We start from the raw sequence: 22,203 nt of genomic DNA on the forward strand, positions 1-22,203 counted from the left end.
GCAAAATTTTGGGATGGATATCTGTGTACTTCACTTGTAGGATCAAAGACACTTACTATGGATGTTGCTAGTTTGTGTTATCAATTTGTGCTGCTTTAGAGTAGAATTTTAACAGGTTGAGACAGAAATGGGAGACAGTGTTGCAGCAGTTTCTTGACTGGTATGTTTTCTAGAATGGGTGCCTCTTAGATGAGAGGAGATGCTATAATGATTGAATTTGTTTACTTCTACCAGGAGAGAATGCATAATGATTTCCACTAATTTCTCATAGGTGAGCGTCGAATTCGAGTGCACACACTTTGCTTGCCTGTAGTGAGTTCCCTGTCTGATGTGTATGCAGGAGCAGATGTACAAGCAGTTGTGTGCCTCTTAGCAAACATGGGTGAGTACAGACTAGGAAGATTCATGTTTTTTAGCATGTTCCTAATTTTGCCAGCCATTTAAATGAACTAGTGAATGAAGCCTGGATATTATTAGAAAAGGTTGGAGTGCAACACACTGAAGCCTGTGTGTGCAAAAGATGACAAAATCAAATTTATACTGAAACTGTGAACTGAAATATTCCTTGTTCTGAATACTTAGTTGACTTTAGTCTTTACAGAGGAGCCTTCTTTGGTCTCTGGTGGTTAGTGAAGAACAAAGAATCATAACACACTTGGATCAAAACTCTCATTTTTGTATCATTGTTGTCATTGTTGTTCACTCAAACTTTAGTATTCTAGGATTATTTAAGAAACAGTGATTCAGTTTAGTGAGTTGCTGGAGACTTAATTGCTGACAACAGTGTGTCTGAAGTATTGGTTTTCTATCCTTCTGTTGTTGCAGGGTTGAGGATTCTTACTTACCCATTAATTGTGGGTCATGAGTAGCTGTTTCATAGACTGATCTCTCTTGTTAAATGTGTATGACTCTGTGCAGCATTTTAGCACATGCTATATTGTGTGTTAATATTGAAATAAGTTAGAAGAAGTGAATTGTAATTCTGTGTCTTTTGGGATTGAAACTAGATGATCTTTAAGGTTCATTCCAACACAAACCATTCTGTGATCTCGTCTTAAATTCACATTCAGTCCAGCAGGTGGCTTCCTCCAACCAAAGGATTTGCAGCCCTTGCTCAGCAGAGGATGAAGCTGCATTTACAGTAATCATAATTATGCCACTGAAGTCACGGAAGAAATTTCTTACATGAGGAGAGGAAAAAAAATCAAAATTAATTGCTGCAAATCTTAGCTTGGAGGTTGGGCAACAGCATTTCAACAATAGCTAAATTGTTTGTATAAGGTTTAAATTTATATTTAGACTTCACTATGTATGATTGCTTTAAAAAGTTTTTTTTAATTCTCCAAGAGTACTGAATTAGCTGCACTATATCTTTGAGCATTATGAAAGTGATTTTCTATATGGACAGTCATATATGTGCTTCTAAAAAAAAATTAGGACCGCAGATGTGGTTTGGGGGATTTTTTAGTCTTAAAACATAACCCAGAAGCACAACTCAAATTTTCAAAGTTCAAGGGAATGAGTGAAGCCATGTGTGGTAACTTCTTCCCTCCTTCTTCCCCCCAGCTGTGGATCGCTCAGTTTCATCCAGCCTTGCAGATGCAAGAGATGCCTTAGTCAATGCTGTGGTGGACTCCTTGTCAGCATACATGTCAACTGCCTCAAATCTTCAGCAGTCCATGCTGATAGCACCAAATTCCCTCAAGCTTTTCCCACTCTATATTTTGGCTCTTCTCAAACAGGTATGTATGATCTAGTGGATTAGTGTTTGATGTTGAGTTCATTGTTCTGTTCGAGGAAGTCTTCTGTTCTAGGTCAAGCAATGTCTGCACTTCTCTAAAAATATGGAAATTGGATTTATTGTAGAAGATGATATAGTAGTTTATTTTAAATTGTTAACGTCTGAACCGTTTATTAGTTTACTTGACTTTGGATTTCTTGTTTTGTCTTATATTGCTTTACAATGAAAATAAATATATAACTTACAATTAACATTTCTCAGATTTTGGCAGCTCATTAGTGTAGCCCATAATGGTTGTTGGAAACTGCTTATTAGTACTTCATTTTTATTTTATGAAGGAAAAAACAAGTATTTTCCAATACATATTTTTTGTACTTTAAAGCTCCAAGAAGAAAAATTAGTTTCCAAGGAAATACGGTGAAATTCTTTATAGAAACTCAAGTGATATAGTTGAAAGTTCACATAGAAGTAGTTAATACTTTACTTTTTATTATTTTTTAATTATATCTTTGTTTAGATTACTGACCATTGTACTGAAAAAGTGAGAGCTTCCTGCAGGGTTTTGTTACGAATAAGTCTCATTGCTTAAAGGTTTTCATGTCTGACAGTTCTTGGTTTTGATGAATAAACCTTAATATAAGTCTTATAAGAGGTCTAAGCATAATAATTTTTCTTTGGCATAGTGATTACTTCGGTCTCTAATATACTGATTACGATTTGATACTTGCATAACAAATGCAGTTAATGGTGAGGAAAAAGCAGACCATTTATTATCAAGGTTGTGTAAAAGGCAGAAATAAGAGTGGCTGGGAAAAGTTGTTTAGGTTTGGAATTTTTGTTATCTTGACAATAATAAAACGTGGGCTATAGAGAAACCAAAATCAAAATGCTTGTGGCAGCCAAGAATGAGTGATGTCCTTAGCTTTGTTGTAGAAGTGAATATGAACTTTGATTATAGGAGCGTTCTTCACTGAGTTAGAATATGATGTTTACTTCATTGTGTTGCTTCTCACAGCAATTGTGTACTAGTTGCTTCTAAAGGAGAGCTGAAAAATTCAGTAGGAGAGAATTAAATAATAAATTTTATCCTGTGAGAATCTAGTGTCTCCTGTAAAACATGAAAGTATGTTTCCTTTCCAAAACTTTTCCTTAACATTGAATTCTTACTACTATAAATTCAGAGTTAATCTTGTGCACATATGTACCTTGCCTGAACTCTGCTTGTCTCGTATCTTTCCTGTGCTAGCTTGCACTGCTGAGTTTCACAGGCCAGTGTCACTTGTCAAGAATAAAAATGAGAAATGCTGGCCTAGTTGCATGCAAATTTTAGACAAACTGAGGGAGAAATTTATTCTCCTTCGTCAGTAAGAAGGGGCTGGATTATGTTTTAAACATTTTGCTCAAGCTCTATTATTAAGATTCTATCAATAAGATACATTCCTTTACAAAAGCTTTGTCACCTTTGCTTGACACTTTGAAAAGTCTGAAATGCACTCTTACATGTGACATAAAGTACAGGATTTGTTTGAGTAGTAATGTTCTCTTGCAGAAAGCCTTCAGAACAGGCACAAGTACGCGCTTGGATGATCGTGTCTATGCAATGTGCCAGATGAAGAGCCAGCCTCTTGTTCATTTGATGAAGATGATACATCCCAACTTGTACAGAATAGACAAGTTGACTGATGAGGTAATGTATGAAGCCTGGTTATAGCATTTCCTACTTTTAATGGCCCATTAAATTTGGTACTGTGCTGCAGTAATTTTATATTGTTATTGTAATACAAATGGAGCATTTCCCCTAAGTTAAAAAAATCAAGAAAAACATAATTTTCGAGTTTTGAGTTGCAAGTACCATAGTGTGATATGAGCAGAACTGTGGTTTTACTTCATTTTGTTTCAGTGACCACAGTAATGCCATAATTTTTTATCATACAAAGAAAGTAAAGAAAATTGTATGTATTGGAAACATTTTCAGTGTGTTTTTATTATTTACAAGTGTCTGTGGTAATTGTGTGTAGTAAATCTGATGGATGATTCAAGGTTTTATATATAGAAATCACATACAGTTGCCTGCAATAACAACCTTCCAGTGGTTTCTCGGATGGAAGTGGATAAAACAGAACTTTACTTCTAGATGGTTGTGATCAGACTGAGAAAGTACTTCATGTACGAAACCAGGTTTTATTATTTTATCTTCTACAGACATAGCCTAGGAAATAGATGATTTTTTTTTTTTTTATAGTAAGAAGCAAGATGGGATTTTTTTTTAAGGTCAAAGTTAGTTATAATGGCAAAAATAAGGGGTTTTATAAGTAAGCTTTTATGAGTTTTTTAGTCCCTAGTTTTGGAAAAGTATATGTAGGAGTTTGTTTCTAAGTGATACAAGATTATATGGTAAACTGAATAGTTTCTCTGGCAGTGGCATTGTATTGTTCAGCACAACCTCTGAGTTATTGTAGTCTTAAAGTTTCTTTTAAAGTATTTCATAAACTCAAATAGGTGAGACTAAATTCAGTGTTCTTCAGTGGAGTTCTCTTTTTATACTCCACCCCTACCAGTCTTTGAGACGCCAACTTCAACTGGCCTTGTGAAGTTCTTTTTGTGGCACTTAAATTGTAACACTGTGTGCTTGTGCTGTGAAGAATCAGCAGTGTCTTTAGGAGATCCAGTTTTATTAGCAAAGGCTTTCAGATCAGATATTTGGAGTACAAATATACAAAAATAGGGCTTATTTTATCTACTGAAATTAATTGACAAACCAGATATTAAATCATAACAGAATGCTAATCTGCCATTTAGTACTACTTCAGCTTAAAGTATTTGTGACAAAGGCTGCTCTTCAATGTCTTGTTTCTTTAAAAAATTCTGTAAAATTTAAATAAAAAAAAAACTTTAAAAATTTAATTTAAATTTTAATTTTAAAATATTTTTAAAATATTACAGAATTCCTTTAAAATGTTTTTGCTAGTTTTCTTTTAACACTCGATTCTTGAAAGTATTGAGTAAAGCCTGGAACTTCTCCCAAGTGGAATTCAGTAGCTTGATTTTCATAACTATGTCTAAATCCCCAAAAGCTGTTCATCTATGGCATTATCGTATGAAATTTTTTAAATAGTGATTTTTTTTAAATAATCTTATACTACAAGGACATGTGCTTAGTCAGTAGAATATTTTTCCCTATATTATTTGCAGAATGATTCAGAGATTCTTGAGATATCTGGCCTGTTTTTGTATTGGAGGAGAAAGCAACTTTAATCTGAAAATACTGGGGGGTTGTGTTAATGGGTTTTTTATCATTGTTTTTGTTTGTTTATTTCTGTGGAGAAAGGCAGGGTATTTTTTAATAATGTTAGTGCAAACAGCCAGATTGTTTAATCAGATCAGTCATAGGGCTCTGTGGACAAACCCAAGGATTACTTCAGGCAGGATCTTAAATCAGGGGACTCCCTGTTAATTGAATGCAATAATATACAGAACCCTTCATTACAGGGAGTAGAATTTCATGGTTTTCTGCTCTTGCAACATTTGTAGTGAAATTGAATGCAATGGAAAAAAACAGAGGTTGTTTGTAGAAAACTTAAGTCAACAGTAGTTATGATTTTGAAATTTTGACATCTGTAGCATCAAAAATGTTACATAAGCCTCTTAATTTAATTTGCATTATTATGTTTTAGGTATTCAAGTGGCCCTTAGAATAAGTAACATTCTATAACTGTTTGATGTACATAATTAATATGGCTTAACATAGTATTTTGTTATATGAGAATCCTCACAATTTTACTAGAGATCATCAGTGTTTTTCCTGTTTTGGTTTACCTTTAAAGGTAAAATTCTAGTGTTATTGAGTATTGGGTTTTTGTTGCAGAGTACAATACATGTGAATGACAGAGTTGTTCCTCAGCCACCTCTTCAGAAGTTGTCTGCAGAGAAGTTGACGAGAGAAGGAGCTTTTCTTATGGATTGTGGTTCAGTAAGTTAAAATTTTACACGTCTTCTTAAAACATTTTCTAAGGGGAAAAAGAAAACCAAAAAGCAATACCTACTGTGTTTTTAAAACCAGTCAGCTCTCAGCAGTAACAGTATTGTGAATCAGCATTCCAGGTAACCTGACAGTGTTCCAGTGAAAAGCTTTTATATTTTGATTTGAGGCTGTATTTATCTCTGAGGCTATAGAGGTTGATTTTTATCATGTAAGACTGGTCAAAATATACCAAGAGTTCACATCAAGATGTTTATTATGGAATTAATGTATTTTTATTTTCCAGAATTTCTTTTAATGGCTATTAAATTGCACATACTAGAGGATTTAACAAAACACTTGATGTAGGAACGTTCTCAGTTATGCACAAAGAGTGGGTTTATGATTTGTGGCCTGGGTTATGTAAGAGTTGCATGTGAGAGGGAATTGGAGACTGAACAAAATCTGTAGATACAATTTAAGGTATTTGTAGAAATTGCACTAAAACACACTCAGTTGGATAAAGCATTATGCTACTCCAATGGCAGTCTAGAAGGGGCTTTTAACCTTGAATCACTTCAGGGCTAAGTTTAAATTTAAAACTAGCTTTTGTCTCCAGACCTCTGAAATAATTACTGCAATAAGCTTTGATGATTGGTGCTTTGCTACAACTTGTTTAGATTGGGAAGCCAGTGTGCAGTAACCAACAGAATGGTGTGACTTCAAATAATTTGAGGGGTTTAATTTTAATATGGGAAGTTACTGCATTAATTGTTACATTATAAAGGTGTCCTGCAACTTAATTCTTTCAGTATTTGAATTCTACCTATTATTTTTTATATATTTAATGACCTTACTTTAAGTGTTACCAATGTACTGATTATTTACACACTTACTTATGAATATAGACATGTATGTATGAATTGCAACTGGAACACTCAAGTGATTAATTTGCATGGAAATTACTATCCTGGTATTATTCCTATTGCATCACCACTTGCCTGTTTGTATAAAATGTATGCAGGGCCTTTTCTAAAATTGATTCTGGCACCTTACAGATTTTTTACCTTTGGATTGGAAAAAACTGTGATAACAACTTCATAAAAGATGTCCTTGGATACCCGAATTATGCATCAGTGCCACAGAAAATGGTAGGCATTTTAATGAGCTCAGCTGTATTCTGCTTACACTTGGAATGTGCATTTAAGCTATTTATTTCTGCATTTTCAGTTTTTAATTATGTAACTGAGTTAGGTTGGGTTCTTTCATACTTAGGTACCTCTAACCTCTTGTCAGCTTCATAGAAGCCAGATAGAAGTTGTCAGATGTTTTCAAGGAAAGAATGTAAACATGTAAATTTCATCATTCATTAAATGCCAAACAGTTACTCTATAACATAACTGCTTTTATTATTTTAATGGAAGTACATATGCATTCACAAGAATAGGAAGTAATTTCAACAGGATTAATACAAAAATTATCTATTCAGATGTGTTAAGAATTAAGATTAGAGTTACTTCATTGATAACATAGTTTTCAGAAGCCTTGTGTTCTGTGAACCTGGTGTAAGATACCAAATCTGTGGTATGACACAATAGGCCTGTAAGTAACAGTAAGTTTTACTCAGCTTCCAAGCCTTGTCTTAATGTTTAAAAGAGAAACTTTCAGCTATTAGAACATCAGAGACCCTTGGATGTGTGTTTTGGTGGAGGGGTTTTATGTTATAACCTGTACCTATAGTCTAGTGTGTGAAACAGAGCAGCAATTAAAGAGAAGTCTCCTCTTCAGTGAGTAGTGCTTCCATAATGTCAACAATTGGCAGCTAAGGATGGACCCTTTCAAGACACTCTAGGAAAGTTCAGAATGAAATGGTTATATCCAAATAGTACCAAAAAGTGTTAGCATAGAAACACATAGGTAGATATTTTCTGCTTACAGTTGCATAGTATCAAGGAGGAAAATGACAAGAACAGGTTAGGAGTGATAAACTATAAGACTACTATATAACTGCTTGTTCAGAGTTTTTTATTTTGCATATATTAGCAATTTAGAACTGTCCCCTATGACCAGCTGGTGGTATTAGTTAATAGAGTTTCCAGGAGGAACTTAGATAAAGGAAGGATGATATTTTTATGGTTATATAGCATCTATGATAATGAAAATGAGACAAAAACTTAAATAAAGTTTTCTCTGCTTTTAAGTTATGCCCTCATTATACAAAGGTAGCAGTGGAACTGCTTTAACTGAAATAAATTCCTTTGTGTCATGTTAATTGTCGTTAAGCGTCGTATTGGCTGAAGAGGTGATACGTTTAGCTCAGTGAATTGCTCAACCCTTTTATTATTTTCAGCTTATTCCCTAACCAAATAGTCCAGTAGCATCTTTCCATTGATATTTACATAAAATTCAGATTTTACTTCTTGTTTCTTCAGTGATGCAAAGTGCAACGTGTAGAAACTTGATTGACAGAAGAAGATACAGGCAAGAACTGCAAAAGCAGCATTTTGAAAAGATGACTTTTCGAAAGTCTAAAATCTTTTGCATTTTAAACCCAGTTTAAGTTAAAGATGTACACCTTCCTAGACAGCAGTGCACCACAGATATTATAAAGTATTGTCCTTAAGCTGAAGAAAAACATCTATGTATGTAAATCCATGGTTGGTAATTTCTTAACAGAGATTGCGGCTTGAGTTATGTTACAACTTTCAGGATCTGTTTTTTTAAAATAGTTTCAATACTAAAAGGTGATGGTTTCTTTCAATTACCTTCAACCAGACACAGCTTCCTGAGGTGGATGCACCTTCTTCAGAAAGGACACGATCTTTTATATCTTGGCTTAGAGATAGTAGACCTTTAAGTCCAGTTCTTCAAGTAATAAAGTAAGTATTTCTGTTATGCACTGAGTTGTTACTAGCAACTTGTATTTACAATTTCTAATTAAGACTGATGAAAAGTGAATATATCTGTCTTGGAAGAAACTGAATAACATCACCTTCCCAGCTGATAAAGTGCTGTTTATAAAACTGTCTAGTGACAAAGGTTTTCTTTGAATCTAGTGCAAATTCAGTTGCTTATATTTAATAGGAATATTCTAAATCCTTATGATCAATGGTGTTAACCAGGTTAGTTTCTGGTATAGCTTTTAAAATTTCATTATATGTGTATAAAAAGATTCAAGTAAAGTTAGTAATCTGTAGATGGTTTAATAATTGTATGTATTTGTTACTGAGATCTACAGGACAGCAGCAAATAGATGAGCCAAGTTATGAAGTCTTTTCAAGCTATGACTTGCTTAAGGAGGTTTAAATTCTATAAAATGTTTATACTTGAGATTATATTTCACTTGTAGAGTACTTGTTGTACTGAGGTGGGCGGGAGATCACTTTTTAGAAAGTATGATGACTTACTCAGAGAAATGATACTGAAATATAGGACTGAAGGTCTTGAGCTGTTGCCATTGTGGCTGCTGCTTGAGTTGCAGGAATTTCTGAGAGACCATAATAAGTAGGAGAGATTTGCTGCATGCTGCCCAACACCGGAACAGAGGACTGTGTCCCAGCAAATTTTTATGGGGGCAATAATTGTGGATACTAGGTCTTTAACATGTTACTTTTTCTATTCTGTTGCCAAGTAAGAAAGTCTGGGGAGGGGATTGAGATTACATGTAAAGAGAGATGTAATTTTTGCATTGTTTCATTGCCACCAGCATATTTGTTAGCTTCAAAAACAAAAGAATTTTACATTTCCTTTTTTGTGTTTCTACGAGATATTCTAAGTGCTGTATTTCACCTGCTTTTCTACCATTTTATATACTTAAAAAGATGCTGTTGCTTGATAGTATATTGCAAACTTCAAATTTTTTTCTAGACTTTGGATTATTTGCAATTGTAATTTCTTTGGATTGAATTTATATTCCAAATGACAGACAGGAAGCAATTTATTAGAACTTATCCCTCTGAATTTGCAGTGGATTTTTTTTCTCAAAGTTTGATTTTGCTTAATACCTTCTCTTCTTTTCAGAGATGAGAACCCTGCCAAAACAGATTTTTTTCAGCATTTAATTGAGGATCGGACAGAAGCAGCTTTCTCGTATTATGAATTCCTACTTAATATTCAACAGCAGATTTGTAAGTGACCAAGGAATAGGTAGAGGAAAGAGTCTGACTTCAGACAGAAGCATGGGCCAAGAGAACCATATGGGAAGTTACAGAAGTGGATGCTTGTCCTTCACAATATACAGTGACCAGCACTGTTTTGGAAGCTTTACAGCTAAAGGAGTATACCTTTCCAAAAGAATTTTGCAGATTTCCTTCAGTCTAAAAGTGCTACAAGTGATGAAGCTATTTCACTAGTAAACTTTAAAATTGGTTTGTACACGTTTCCAGTTGTGCAGCGGTATGGTGCTCTGTTTATTGCAAGCTGGTGAATTTATGTAGCTATGTGGGATGATATTTCTTAACAAAATGTACAATTAGGTAAAGCCTTTTTTCTTACATTTGTTATAGTAGCCCTTCCAGATCCAAATCCTTAACAGAGATGTCAAAGGGCAGTGATGTATGTTGGTTGTTTATATGAATTTCTTTTTAAAAGGAATGGTTGATACTTGCTAAAGACTTCAGCAAATTCCCTGTGAAAGTTGTAGAGTTTCAGTAAAGTAAATCAATTGTAGAAATAAAATATATAATGTACATAGGTATTACATTTGTAAAGAAAATGTAAAAAATGTAACTAAAAAAAGACCTAGCTCATTGTGCAGAAATGTTGAGTGCTCGATGATGATGAATTGTTTTGTGCCAGGCTAGATAATGAAGTTGACTATTAAAACATGATAAAAGTATCAATGTAGAAGGAATATAGCTGCTGCTTCTGTTAATTTTAGGTGAATTTATTTATGATTGGCTTACTAATTAAAATATTTTGCTTTATCATGTGGTTTTATATTTATGCAACTATAATCATTTTCCAGCTAAACTCTTACCGAAGTGAATATTGAAGAAAACACATTTACCACCTTATTTCACAGACCTGTGGAAGGGAGGAGAAAATACCACATAATCTGAAATGAGTTTTGATACAGAGTTCCTAAACCCCTTCTTATGTATTATCCTAAAGAAGGCATTTCTGTTAACCTTGTTTTGCATTTTATAACTACTGTAGTCTTGGTCCAGATTTCTGTGACTTGTGTTGTCTGCCATTTAGGGTAAGCATGGGTAATCACTCACACTTGAAGATTTGAATTCTGCTGTGATCTAAAGAAAAACAAGAAGGGATGTCAAAGTTAATTAAGCTAATTACATTACATCAGTGAAAGTAAAGGCTTTAAAATGACAAAATTCAAAATGTAATCACACCTGCATATTTCAGAAACTTTATTCTTGCTAATGTTTTGGTAACTTAAGGGTTTGGGCTTTTTGATAGATTAATGATAGATTTTTTCAGTTTGGTTAAGTTGGGATGGTTTTCTTCGGCCTTTTTTTTAGAGACACATTAGAATTAATTCATAAAGCACAATCAATCATACTTAGTTTCCTGAACTTTATCTGTTTGGTTTAATAAAATGTGACTACAATGGAATAATTAGGTACAAAAAAAGTAAATTATTATTAGTATGATTACATTTTAATTTAATGTAGCCTTGAAAATGCTAACATTGTATTTTAACTGCTATAGCCCCTGAATCAAATATTCAAGGAGAAAATGTACTAGCTATGGTTTGCAAATGCTTTAAAAGCTACAACAGTTAAATTGCGCCAGTAGTGTTACTCTGCATGTTAGCACAAACTCATTGTTTGGAGAAGATACCTTATATTTGTATGTTGTCCTTAACTAAATGTGTTTAAGTTACCCAAAGAATTACATAAGAGAAACTTGCCATTTACTAAATTAATTTATCATGTAATAAACATCTGAGGCAATGCTGAACGTTGTCCCGAAATCAGACCTTCAGGATTTCAGTGCTTGTTTGTAAAGTAATGTGCATTGGGTGAAAGCTAAGTGCTGCTGAAGAGTGGGGCATCTTAAAAATCATTTGTATTTGTGAAGATGAGAAGAGCATGTTAACATTTCAAATGTTCCATGAAGATGCTTCTGATTTGTGAGTTTGGTGTTGGTATCTGGGAACATGTTATGCCATGATATATTGCAACATAATCTGTAAAATTATTTCTTAAAGCTTTATTCTTCTAGTATAGTTTTTGTATATAAAAATTATGAAAAGTACATTTTTAGGGCTATTTGTTCAGTAAAATTATTACACAGCCCAGAGAATATAGTTTATTGTTTTAATTATAGTGCACAGTGCTCCATTCTGACTGGTCTTTGATTTAAATTTTAAAAAGACAGTCTCACGGAAATACCTTGAATTTGAAACATCTCAGGATTCAGGGTACTGATTTTAGTCTTTTGATCAATAGAGTATCTGTAGGCATGGCAAGGGTATCTCTCTGAGAAGGAGCTGGGGGTTCTGCTGGACAACAAACTGTCCATGAGCCTGCGGTGTCCTTGTGGCCAAGAAGGCCATTGGCATCCTGGGGTGCATTGGGAAGAGCATTGCCAGCTGGTTGAGGGATGTGATCCTGCCCCTCTGCTCAGCCCTGGTGAGGCACATCTGGAGTGCTGTGTCCAGTTCTGGGCTTCTCAGCACAAAAGGGACATGGAGCTCCTGGGGTGGGTCCAGCAGAGGCCACAAGGGTGATGAGGGGACTGGAGCATCTCTTAGGGGGAAAGGCTGAGGGAGCTGGGTCTGTTCAGCCTCCAGAAGAGACAACAGAGAAGGAAACTCATCAATGTCTGTGAGTATCTGAAGGAAGGGTGTCAAGGGGATGGAGCCAGGCTCTGCTCAGTGATGCCCAGCAATAGGACAAGAGACAGCAGGCAGAAACCGATGCACAGGAAGTTCCAGCTGAGCATGAGGAAGAACTTTTTTACTATGCAGGTGACCGAGCACTGGAACAGATTGCCCAGAGAGATTGTGCAGTCTCCCTCACTGGAGATAATTCAAAAGCCATCTGAATACAATCCTGTGCAATGTGTCTTGGGATGACCCTGTTCGAGCAGGGGTGTGATACCAGATAAGCCCTGGTCCCTTCCAACTCTAAACATTCTGATCTAAAAGACAGTTTCTCTTAGAATGGCTTGGGATCACACCACTTCTGTAGCAGAAGATACAGACTGAAGATTAATCCCACCAAGGGAAGTACAGTGAAGCTCAACAAGCTTGTTGCCTACTTAAGTAAGGTTCGGGAGAAGAGATAAAAGACATTCTTATCTGCTTAAATAAAGTGCTGAGTGCCCAAAGTAGCTCTCTAGCCATTCTAGGAATTGAACTTTTCCCCAAGTGTGTTACACACTGCATAATATAAGGCATGTCTGTTTCATTAGAAATTTAAGATTTCCCAGGAAAGATGTTTCCCAGCCCCAGCTAAGTAAGTCTTTGGGTGATCAGTCCAAGTGTTCAGTATTTTAAATACTGACAGTGGGGATCCCTTTCATGTCTTGTACGTCTTTTACCAAGGAAGCAGTATGGAAGTTCTTGTGGGAGAAATTCGACCCCATGAAGCTCTTAAAATGGTAAGACATGTGATGCAGCTCCCTGAGAAGCGTTATTGAACTCAATTCTTTATTTTGTTCTTAAGCTTATTAGAAATAAAGCTATTTATTAATCTTGATGTAGCGCTTCTCATGGCAGTGAAGGAAAGATGACTGGGATAGGTAATTTTGTTTTGCCTTGGCTTTCTGTGAATTGTGTCAGATACCGAAAAGATAGTTTTGTCATGGCTGGTGTTTGTAAAAGCCAAAATCAGTTGTTAGTAATCCTAAGAGTCAAGAGTTCTTCGGTAATTTTAAATGTGGAGTCAAGTTTTTGCACACCAGGTGGATTTTAAGAATTTTATGATGAAGTTTCACAGTATGGGACACAAGTGGATAAATGAGGAACTAATTGAAACCTCAGTCACTGATTTCTACAGTTGGAAGTTTTGGACTGTATTTGTCTCTGCGGGCAGGATGTAACCCTGCAGAAATTCAGTAGCCAGTGAGGGGAGTGGGGAGGTCTGAGGCTTAGCTGGCAATGAATTTATGCAATACCCCAAATATGTGTCTGTTACTATGTAAAAATTTCTTAAATTATGTTTTGTTTAAAAGCAGTTTTTCATATTTTAATACATGTTAAATTTTTATATAATATTTCCTGGTAGTTTATTCAGTTCTAAAAAAAGCGTGGGAGAGTTTTACATGCCCTATTGCATCTCAGATTTTCATAAAGGAGGTAGAATATAATTAGAATCACAGATACGTCTGATTTTTAGCATACCAGGATCTTTAGTCGACTTGTGTTGGGAATTTTAAAGAAAATTGGCAAACTGTAATGATTTATTGATGCAATTTTTTTATCTCTCAGCCTCTAGAATTAAAAAAAAAAAACATTTCTAGCAGTCTTGCATGTCTTTACTTAAACTGATGTTATGTTATATTCATATTCAGGAATCTGGAAAAGTGTGGTTGCAACTTTTGCAAATAGCTGGGATTGAAGTCTCTTTTGAGAATAATTTATTTTTCCTCACAAGATACTGATGATTCCTGTCCATGGAAAAATCCAAAGGCATTTCTACTTTTTGGAGTGTATCGAGAGAATTCTTACATTATTGGCATCGTGTAAAAGATTATTGCAATAACACTGATAACTACAAATAACTACGTAATAGATCTTTCTTCATTTTATGCTTCAATCCACTTGCACGGCCTTTGATAGCTTTTCCTTTACAGTTTTGATAACTAGGAAAAAGTAAATATTACAGAGTTTCTTCTTAATTTCCTTTGGCAGACCTTAGTAAAAAGAGCTGCCTAATTAGGAGTACCAGTCATGCACAGGAATTTAGTCTGTGCGTGCTTCTACAGAAGATAAACAGGGGAGGTGGCAGAACTCCTGGAAGTATTTCACAATCTATTAATTTTTTTTTTAAAGGAGAAAGGATTAAAATTTCATTTTCTTGCACCTGTTTACCTTTATGGTTTTCTGGTTTATATTTACTTAAAGCTACGTTTGAGGCTTTTATTTGATTTTTTTTCAGATGTTAAGAGAACTCTGCCCTAGAGGCATCATCAAATACAGATCTCCAATTACACCCTTAATCATGCTACCATTAAAAGAAAAGTGTCAATTTTGCAAAGGTCAAGAGTGTTGGAAGGAAGTACTGTTTGGTTAGCAAGCAGTATAATACTTCTTTTGTCGGTGTGAGTAGAAAGTTTCCACTTGCAAGACACGGAGGCCTTGGGGGATTCTTGAGTTGAGTGTTTATTGGCATAAGAATCCTCAAGTATGAGAAAGAGTTGGTGATAATTAGCCATCTTGGTAATCTGCTAACCATAGGAAATGTTATTCTCATATTGTTTGAAAATATGTTTTAAAAATTAACAAATTATTTCATGTTAGATCATCATCTGGATGGAGAAAGTAATATTTAGGAAAATACTTTCTTCTGTTAATAACTTCTGTGGATACAATGCTTTCAAAAAGTTCTGCAGGCTGTTAATTCTCAGCTTCTATGAATACAAAATGCTACTAAAAATTAACTGATGATCTAATGCTGAAGGAAAGAAAAAAAAAAAGAGGAATAAAATATGTAGAAGTCATCTGTAGCTAAGGAATTCTTTCTGCTCTTTTCTTTTTGGCAGCAGAATATTATGCCTTCATTATCTGAAGTGGAGCTTACAAAAGGCCAGAAGTAAAACTGGAATCACTGGTCTATGTGCTGGATGTCCTCATCCACCTTACTGAGCATGTGCAGAGCTTCTGAAAGATTGGTGCTTTCCTATCCAGATGATCACGTTTAGGCATTTTTTTTTTTACAGTCTGGTTGTATTTCACAGTGCCTTATATGTTAATTCACAATAAAAAGCCATTTGCATTTGCAAGTTTTCCCTTTTCCCTCATCCAAGTTATTATTTCAAATTACCAAAACTGTGTACATGAAGGTGTAATTTATTCTTGGAGAGCAAGCATGAAATCTTTCAGCCTTCCAAACATATTTTGAAACTTTTTAAGTTCCTGGAGGAAGAGTGGAAACTGCCTGTGCAATGTGGAGTCTGGCATCTCCAGCAGTGCGGTGGGATCGGTTCTGCAGGAGGAACGCAGCCCTGGGAAAAGCAGCGTGAGGCGTCTGTCAGTTGCTCCAACACGGTCAGGCTGCAGCTGGATCATCAAGCAGCGCTGCCCATCCACCTGCCCCAGCATCCTGTCTCCTTTAAGAGTGACTGGTATCTGATGGTCAGGGTGAAACATGAGAAATCCCTCGTGTGTAAGTTGTCCTACCCTGAGATGCATCTCTACCTTACGTACTTAGAGATCAGCTGCGTATGTAAACCCCTGGTTTTCAGCATTTTTGCTTATCGGAGTAACTGAGTATTGTTAACCTTAAACCGACTACTTTCTTCTAATGGATGGTTTGCAATATAATTACCTGTGGAGGAAAGTATAATTTTTCCTTCTTTCTGAAACATTCTAAATGTTCCTGAACTGGGGACAACAGGAGGTAGCAAGTTGCTCTATACTTTTCTTTCTTTAGTTCTTAGATCTTTTACTTAATTTGCCTTCTGTGGCTTTCAGTTTCTCAGTGTGCTTAAATTTCTGATGCCATGTTCATTTGTCTTTCCACACCACCTCTTAGGATTATACTTGACATAAGTGCCTGGTACTATGCAAGGCACGAACAGGTTTGCATGAGCTGATATACATGAAGGTGGGTATCACCAGCCTTTTCCCTCTTCTACTCTTTATCATCCTGAGTTCTTCTTACCACAAACTTGGTTAACCAGTAATACCCATGTCTTTAAATAAGCAAGTGTTCTTGTGTTACTTAAAAAATAACTTAAGAACTTAAGAACTTTAAAAAAGAACTTTTAAGAACTTAAAAAATAAGTTCTGTGTTAACTTCAGGGAGAAATTAAAAAAAAAAAAAAAAAAAAAAAAAAAAAAAAAACAAAAAAAAAACCAAAAAACCAAACAACAACAAAAACCCCAAACAAACAGGGAAAAAAAAAATCCAAAAAAACCCCCAAAACAGAAACGTGTGAACTGTCAGCCCTTCTCAGTGGCAGTTTCCTAAAACTGGAAAAAGACTTTTTAAGCTCCTTCAAAATTCAGCACTTTCCTTAAAAAAAAACCAAAAATGGAAGTTACTGAAATCTCGTAGGTATGCGTAGAAACTGCATGTTATGGAAAAGGTCCAGGCATGACTGCAAGGCCTCTTGAAGCAGGAGTTAGAACTTCTAGGAATGTCCTTCAGCTTCAGCTTGTGAATTTTATGTGAATCAAATGTAAAATATCTTAGGAGTCAGCCTTCTCTCAAACACATTGCTATGCTTCTGGCAGGCTTTCTTCCTCACAGTAGGGGCGGTAACAGGGCAGACAACATGATACCACCTTGAAGGGAGGGAGGATTGTTACCCAAACAAGAATATTGCTACAAAAACCCTTGAAACACTTGCACAAATATGCTCTGCAGAACAGGCAGATGGAGTATGATGTCCTGGGAAGGCATGGGGGTTGGAGTGGGTACTCAGATCCCTGAGTATTTACATAAAACAGGATGTCCAAATTTTTAGACTGAATATGGTGGTGACTCTGTGGCTCTGGTGGTCATTTATAATGACTAGTGTGAAGACTTAATACAAACTAACAAGAAGAACATGCTGCTGTGGGTGTGCATTAGTTTCTCTGGTATAATGAACATTTACTTTGAGGAGTCATTTGTTACTGCTATTTGCAGGTTTGGAATGTGAAGTGTTTCATTCAGTTCTTCCACGTTCTGTGTATTTGAGTGGTGCGTGTGGAACTGTGCATAGCCATTACTCATTCTCAGTTACTCAGTTACTCTCTAGTTCCTAAGCATGGAATGCTTAGGCAGAGGTTTCACTGCAGAGCCCTCACAAGGGTTGTGCTCTGCTCTGAACAGTTGTTGTTTCCTATCTAGCACTGATGACATTAAATTTGCGTGTTCTCACTTTTTAAGCCATCAGTCTTTCAGATGTAGTATAGGTCATTAAGGCTGCCTGAGTGGGGAAAACCACTTTCTGTGATCTCTTTAATACTGCCAAGCTAAAGACTTGAGCTCCGTCTCTGTGGCAGAGTGGTGCAGAAGGAACTTAGCCTGGAAACAGCCAAAGCTCTGCTTTGTGGTTTAGCCAGGGAAAAGGAAACAGCTGAAATTTTCCATCATGCTGCTGCTGTCTGATGACAGATGCCTTGAGCACAAGCTGGGCCTGGAATGGCTCCAGAATTGAAACTTGAAATGGGAGATCTCCACCCATATCTTTCTGGCATGTTTGTTGTGTATTTCTCCTGAAGCTGTGGTTCCCAAGGCAAATTAGGCTGATTTCCCTTTGCAGTGGTAGCCAGAGGGAATGTTCTGCCCTGTCTCCCCTACCCCACCAGCTCCCTCCATCCACAGTCATGCAACCACTTCAAATATATATTTACAAGCCAGAGGAAGCATATATGAAAGTCTAAGCAAAAGGGGAGACACAATAAAAAGACTCAGAAGAGGGAGGAAAAAGCAGTGACTACAAATGGTACCATCTCCCTTTAATTGTGACTCAGGTCTCTGCTGTACTGACTTAACACTCCAGTACAATTTAGACAGCCTGGCAACTCTGTAATGAGTGTATTTATGAGCCCTCACCTCTAAGCACTTCTGCCTTGAGTAAGAATTTCTCTCTGTAATTGGAGTCCAGGTATTTTCCCATGTGATATCACGCCTTCCAGCAGTTTATTTAGGAAATCTTACTGGCACGATCCCCTGCTCTATAAAAAATACAGACCTTTTCTTTGTGTTCTATGCCAGGTGGTGATAGGTCTCATCTCACTCTTTCTTTATTAGAGCGGGAGGATTAGTATATTAGTACTGGCAGAGGTAATATTTTACAATGAACTCTTATTTTATACCTTGAAGAGAGATTTTTTGCTCTGTGCCATGGGAGAAAACATATTTTTTCCCTGGTGGAAAATGTCTTGTCTTTACACTGAATGGCACGTTGCTGATACCATGTCCAGAAGTGGTCCCCTCTTCATGAAAACATAGGAGTTTGGGTTTCAATCTTGAGACTTTTGAGAAAATTCAGGCTAGTTACTAATGACTTGTTAAGACCTTACCTGGAGTTCTGCAAGCAAGGCTTGAGATCTTACCTCATATTTGCTGCTGAAGAGGAGAGATTTTGCAGCAGCTTTTCATCACCAGATGCAAGATAAATCTGACTATAGATTTGTTTTTTGGAAGATATCTCAGAATTTTATTCTATGTCATTACATTTTCTGTTTTGAACTGTAGTGTGCAAGAGTTAAAAGAAAAACCTGTAGCTGTTGGTTTTCAAGTAAGAGGCATTAGAAAATTTTGTCTTAGGAGTATGCTGAATCCTGCTCACTGAAGGAAAATTAGAATAGAATAGAATAGAATAGAATAGAATAGAATAGAATAGAATAGAATAGAATAGCCTTAGAAGAAGAACGTCAAACTTCCTACTGTGGGTTTGGTATTGTTGGGGGACTTTTAAGTTTTGTCATCAGATTTTTTCTGCTCTCTCTCTGTCACCCACCAGTTCTGGAAAGGTACCTGTGGACAAAAAAGGAAGCATTTAAAGAACTGTGATGAACAAAACAAGTCAGAAGATGAGGAAAAGGGCTCTGGCTTCCCTGTAATCATGGCTGAAGTTACATCTGATCATATTTGTTTCCTTGAGTGGTGGGAGTATCATCCTATAATTGGGGTCCTGATCAAATTTGTCATTGGACTTCTATAGGTGGCTAATGAAGGTGATCACCCTGTAATTAGTCTGTGTGCCTTTCCTTTCTGTATGTATTTGAAATATAATGCACATCACCTTCAGTCACATTCCTTCCTGTGGTCAGGGTAGAGATCTCTGCTCTTGCAGGTGTGTGTTTCTGACAATCCAGTTGGTGAGGGCATGTTAGGACTCTCTTCTTGGCTTGCTATTTGGCACAGGGAAAACTTTTTTTTTTAATTCAGAAGGTTATTTGTGTCTTTCTGTCCTATCTTATAAAGTTTCTTTTGAAATGAATGAAACTTACGAGACAGACCCCTCTCCACTCGGAACCATTAGGTCCCTCTTATTCCCCCTTCGTTTCAGGCTTCCCTAGAACTCCTCTGGCTTTATTTTAGTAAATAGCTTTGTCTTTAAAAAATACCCCTGAGAATATAACTTGAAACATAAGTCTTAAGTCTGTAACAATCTGCTTGCTTTCCTAGTAATTTTCTTACAGGATTTGGGGCCAGTCATGTCTGCATGATATGAAGATAACCCTGATGCTGTGCACACCTAAGTCACTTCCCTTGGAGTGCTGTTTCTTATTGGCAGAACACATAGATACCAGAAGGGAAAAGATGAATCCGCACCTCACAGAACAAGAAAACTCCTTCAAAGATAGTCTCAGGTTAAAATAATTTAACTTATTATTGCCAACTACACTGTAAGCATGGTGGGGGGGAGAGGGGAACAGGCAAAAATTTGGGAACTAGCAAGTTATTCTAAAAGTTGTCCCACTTGAACACACTTCAGGTTGAGATCCTGTTTTAGCAGTTACCCTCAGGAAACTTTGCCTTTCACTCCATTGTATAGGCATTTTAATGGTGTCTATGACCACAGTGATTCACAGCAATTTTTATTTGCATGACATTCAGTGGCTATGAACAGATAAATATAATGATAATTTTATGTAGAGTTTTCTTTGTCAAGTGTTGGTTATATATAACATTATTTTAGACCTGAACTACAAGAAAATGCATTTTGAGATATTGTTTAAAAAAAACGCAACTAAGTTACAGTGAACAGGGAGTACTTACAGTGGAAAGTGTAAGACACAAAACATGTTGCTTAGCCAGAAAAGCAGGAGTTGCCTCATGAGACACTTGCACAGGTGTGAAAGGTAAATTTAGGATAGGTTTTTCAAAGCATCAAAGTCACCCATTTAAACTTGGCAGTGACTAATGTTCTCTTAATTCTCCTGCCTGTATATAAAAACATAAGCCTTGGTTCCCAGTCCTCTCCATAAGTTAACATCCACAAGTTGCTGAGAGCGTCAGCGCTTCTTTGCTCCTTATCAACATTTTAAAAGAAAGTACAAAAAATACAGCATTGAACAATGACCAAAATTAAATTATGTTTCCTAGTACCGACATTGTTTTTCCTCTCCAAAGAAGATAACTTTGATAAAGCCATCATTATGTGATAGAAGTATTAAAAAAAAAAGCCAGTTGCCGTGATCTAATTACCTTTGCTTGATAAAACCATAAATATTACATCTTGAATTAATATAGCTAACCATTTAATCCTTATTTCACCTTTGGGAACTTTGTGGATCCTAATATAAATTATGTAATAAGGTACATAAGGTTGAGAAATTAACTCTTAGTTTCGTAAAGGGAAATTACTAAAAAAAAATTCAGAGAATTTTTGCTATAGTAAATACTAATAGTGTTTGCATCACAAATGGATGCCTTTGGGAGCCACTGCCTGCTAACAGTACTGCTGCTCTTCTACTGTTTCCTGGGATCACATTCATTTTAATAGATCACAGTGGCTCTGAAATGTGAGTGAATGTCTACGTGACCTAAAGTCTAAGCTGCTGGAGGTTTCTGTTCCAGAGCTCAGAAGATGAACGCAAGTGGGGACTTTTTTAGTCCCCTTGAACCATCAAGTGTGCAGTTGCAGAGTTGTTCCATGACAGTGGCACTTTCAGCTCTACAGCAGCCCATTTTCTAAGATCCTTTTCTCATCCTCAGGGAAGGTTTTGTTTTATGCAGCATTGCTTTGGAGGAACACCATCAAGGGCGGAGAAAGCAGAGGAATACAACAAAGCTTCCTGGTATGTTTCCTTGATGCAGTGCCGAGGGTCTGATGTCCTTCAGTGGTTTGTACTGAACGTGAAAACCTGTGTTTGTGGGCATGGAGGTGATACCCAACAAATGACTGAATAGGAAAATGCTACACCTTGCGAATTTCTCTGCTGCTGTAAACTCTCACACAAACTGACTAACTACAAGAGTGTATTCTGTTGCTTTGCTGTTGATTTCTGTGGTATTTGAATGTGTTTATTTCACTGAAAACCAGGAGCAGCGATAGTCCCGTCCCTCAAAAAAAAAGGCAATACTGAGCGACAGAGGAGCCAGATGTTCTGGTAAGACAGGCATTAATCGCTATTTTATATTTTTTAATGGAAAGCCTGTTTCATTTATAAGAACGACGCGGAGGAGGAGTGCCAGCACCTGTAAGCAAAGGGCGATGGGTTGGGCACGGCGGGGCGAGAGCAGCTCCCGGCCGGGCAGCGCCGCATCGCCGCCGCCGGGGATCGCCCGAGCCGCGGGACGGAGGGAGCGGCCCGGCACAGCCCGGCCCGGCCCCTGCGGCGGCGGGCGGGAAGGGGCCGAGGGAAGGCGCGCACACCGCCCCGGCCGCCGGCGGAGCCGCCCTCCCTGCGCTCGGGCTCGCCCACGCC

General features: G+C 36.7%; 1 protein-coding gene across 2 annotated transcripts in view; it reads left to right on the forward strand.

The window, feature by feature from the left end:
- The window catches only part of SEC24B (SEC24 homolog B, COPII coat complex component), a 46,287-nt gene extending 34,648 nt beyond the window's left edge, over window positions 1–11,639 (forward strand). For both annotated transcript variants that reach the window (XM_053940709.1, XM_053940710.1), the window contains 7 exons: window positions 272–382; window positions 1,567–1,742; window positions 3,291–3,428; window positions 5,607–5,711; window positions 6,758–6,850; window positions 8,475–8,578; window positions 9,720–11,639. In XM_053940709.1, the coding sequence (XP_053796684.1) occupies window positions 272–382; window positions 1,567–1,742; window positions 3,291–3,428; window positions 5,607–5,711; window positions 6,758–6,850; window positions 8,475–8,578; window positions 9,720–9,834 (842 nt within the window). In that variant the 3' untranslated portion in view covers window positions 9,835–11,639. The remainder of the gene's footprint in view (window positions 1–271; window positions 383–1,566; window positions 1,743–3,290; window positions 3,429–5,606; window positions 5,712–6,757; window positions 6,851–8,474; window positions 8,579–9,719) is intronic.
- The last annotated feature ends 10,564 nt before the right edge of the window (window positions 11,640–22,203 follow it).

Source organism: Vidua chalybeata, chromosome 4 (genome assembly GCF_026979565.1).
Source record: "Vidua chalybeata isolate OUT-0048 chromosome 4, bVidCha1 merged haplotype, whole genome shotgun sequence".
NCBI classification, from domain to species: Eukaryota; Metazoa; Chordata; class Aves; order Passeriformes; family Viduidae; genus Vidua; species Vidua chalybeata.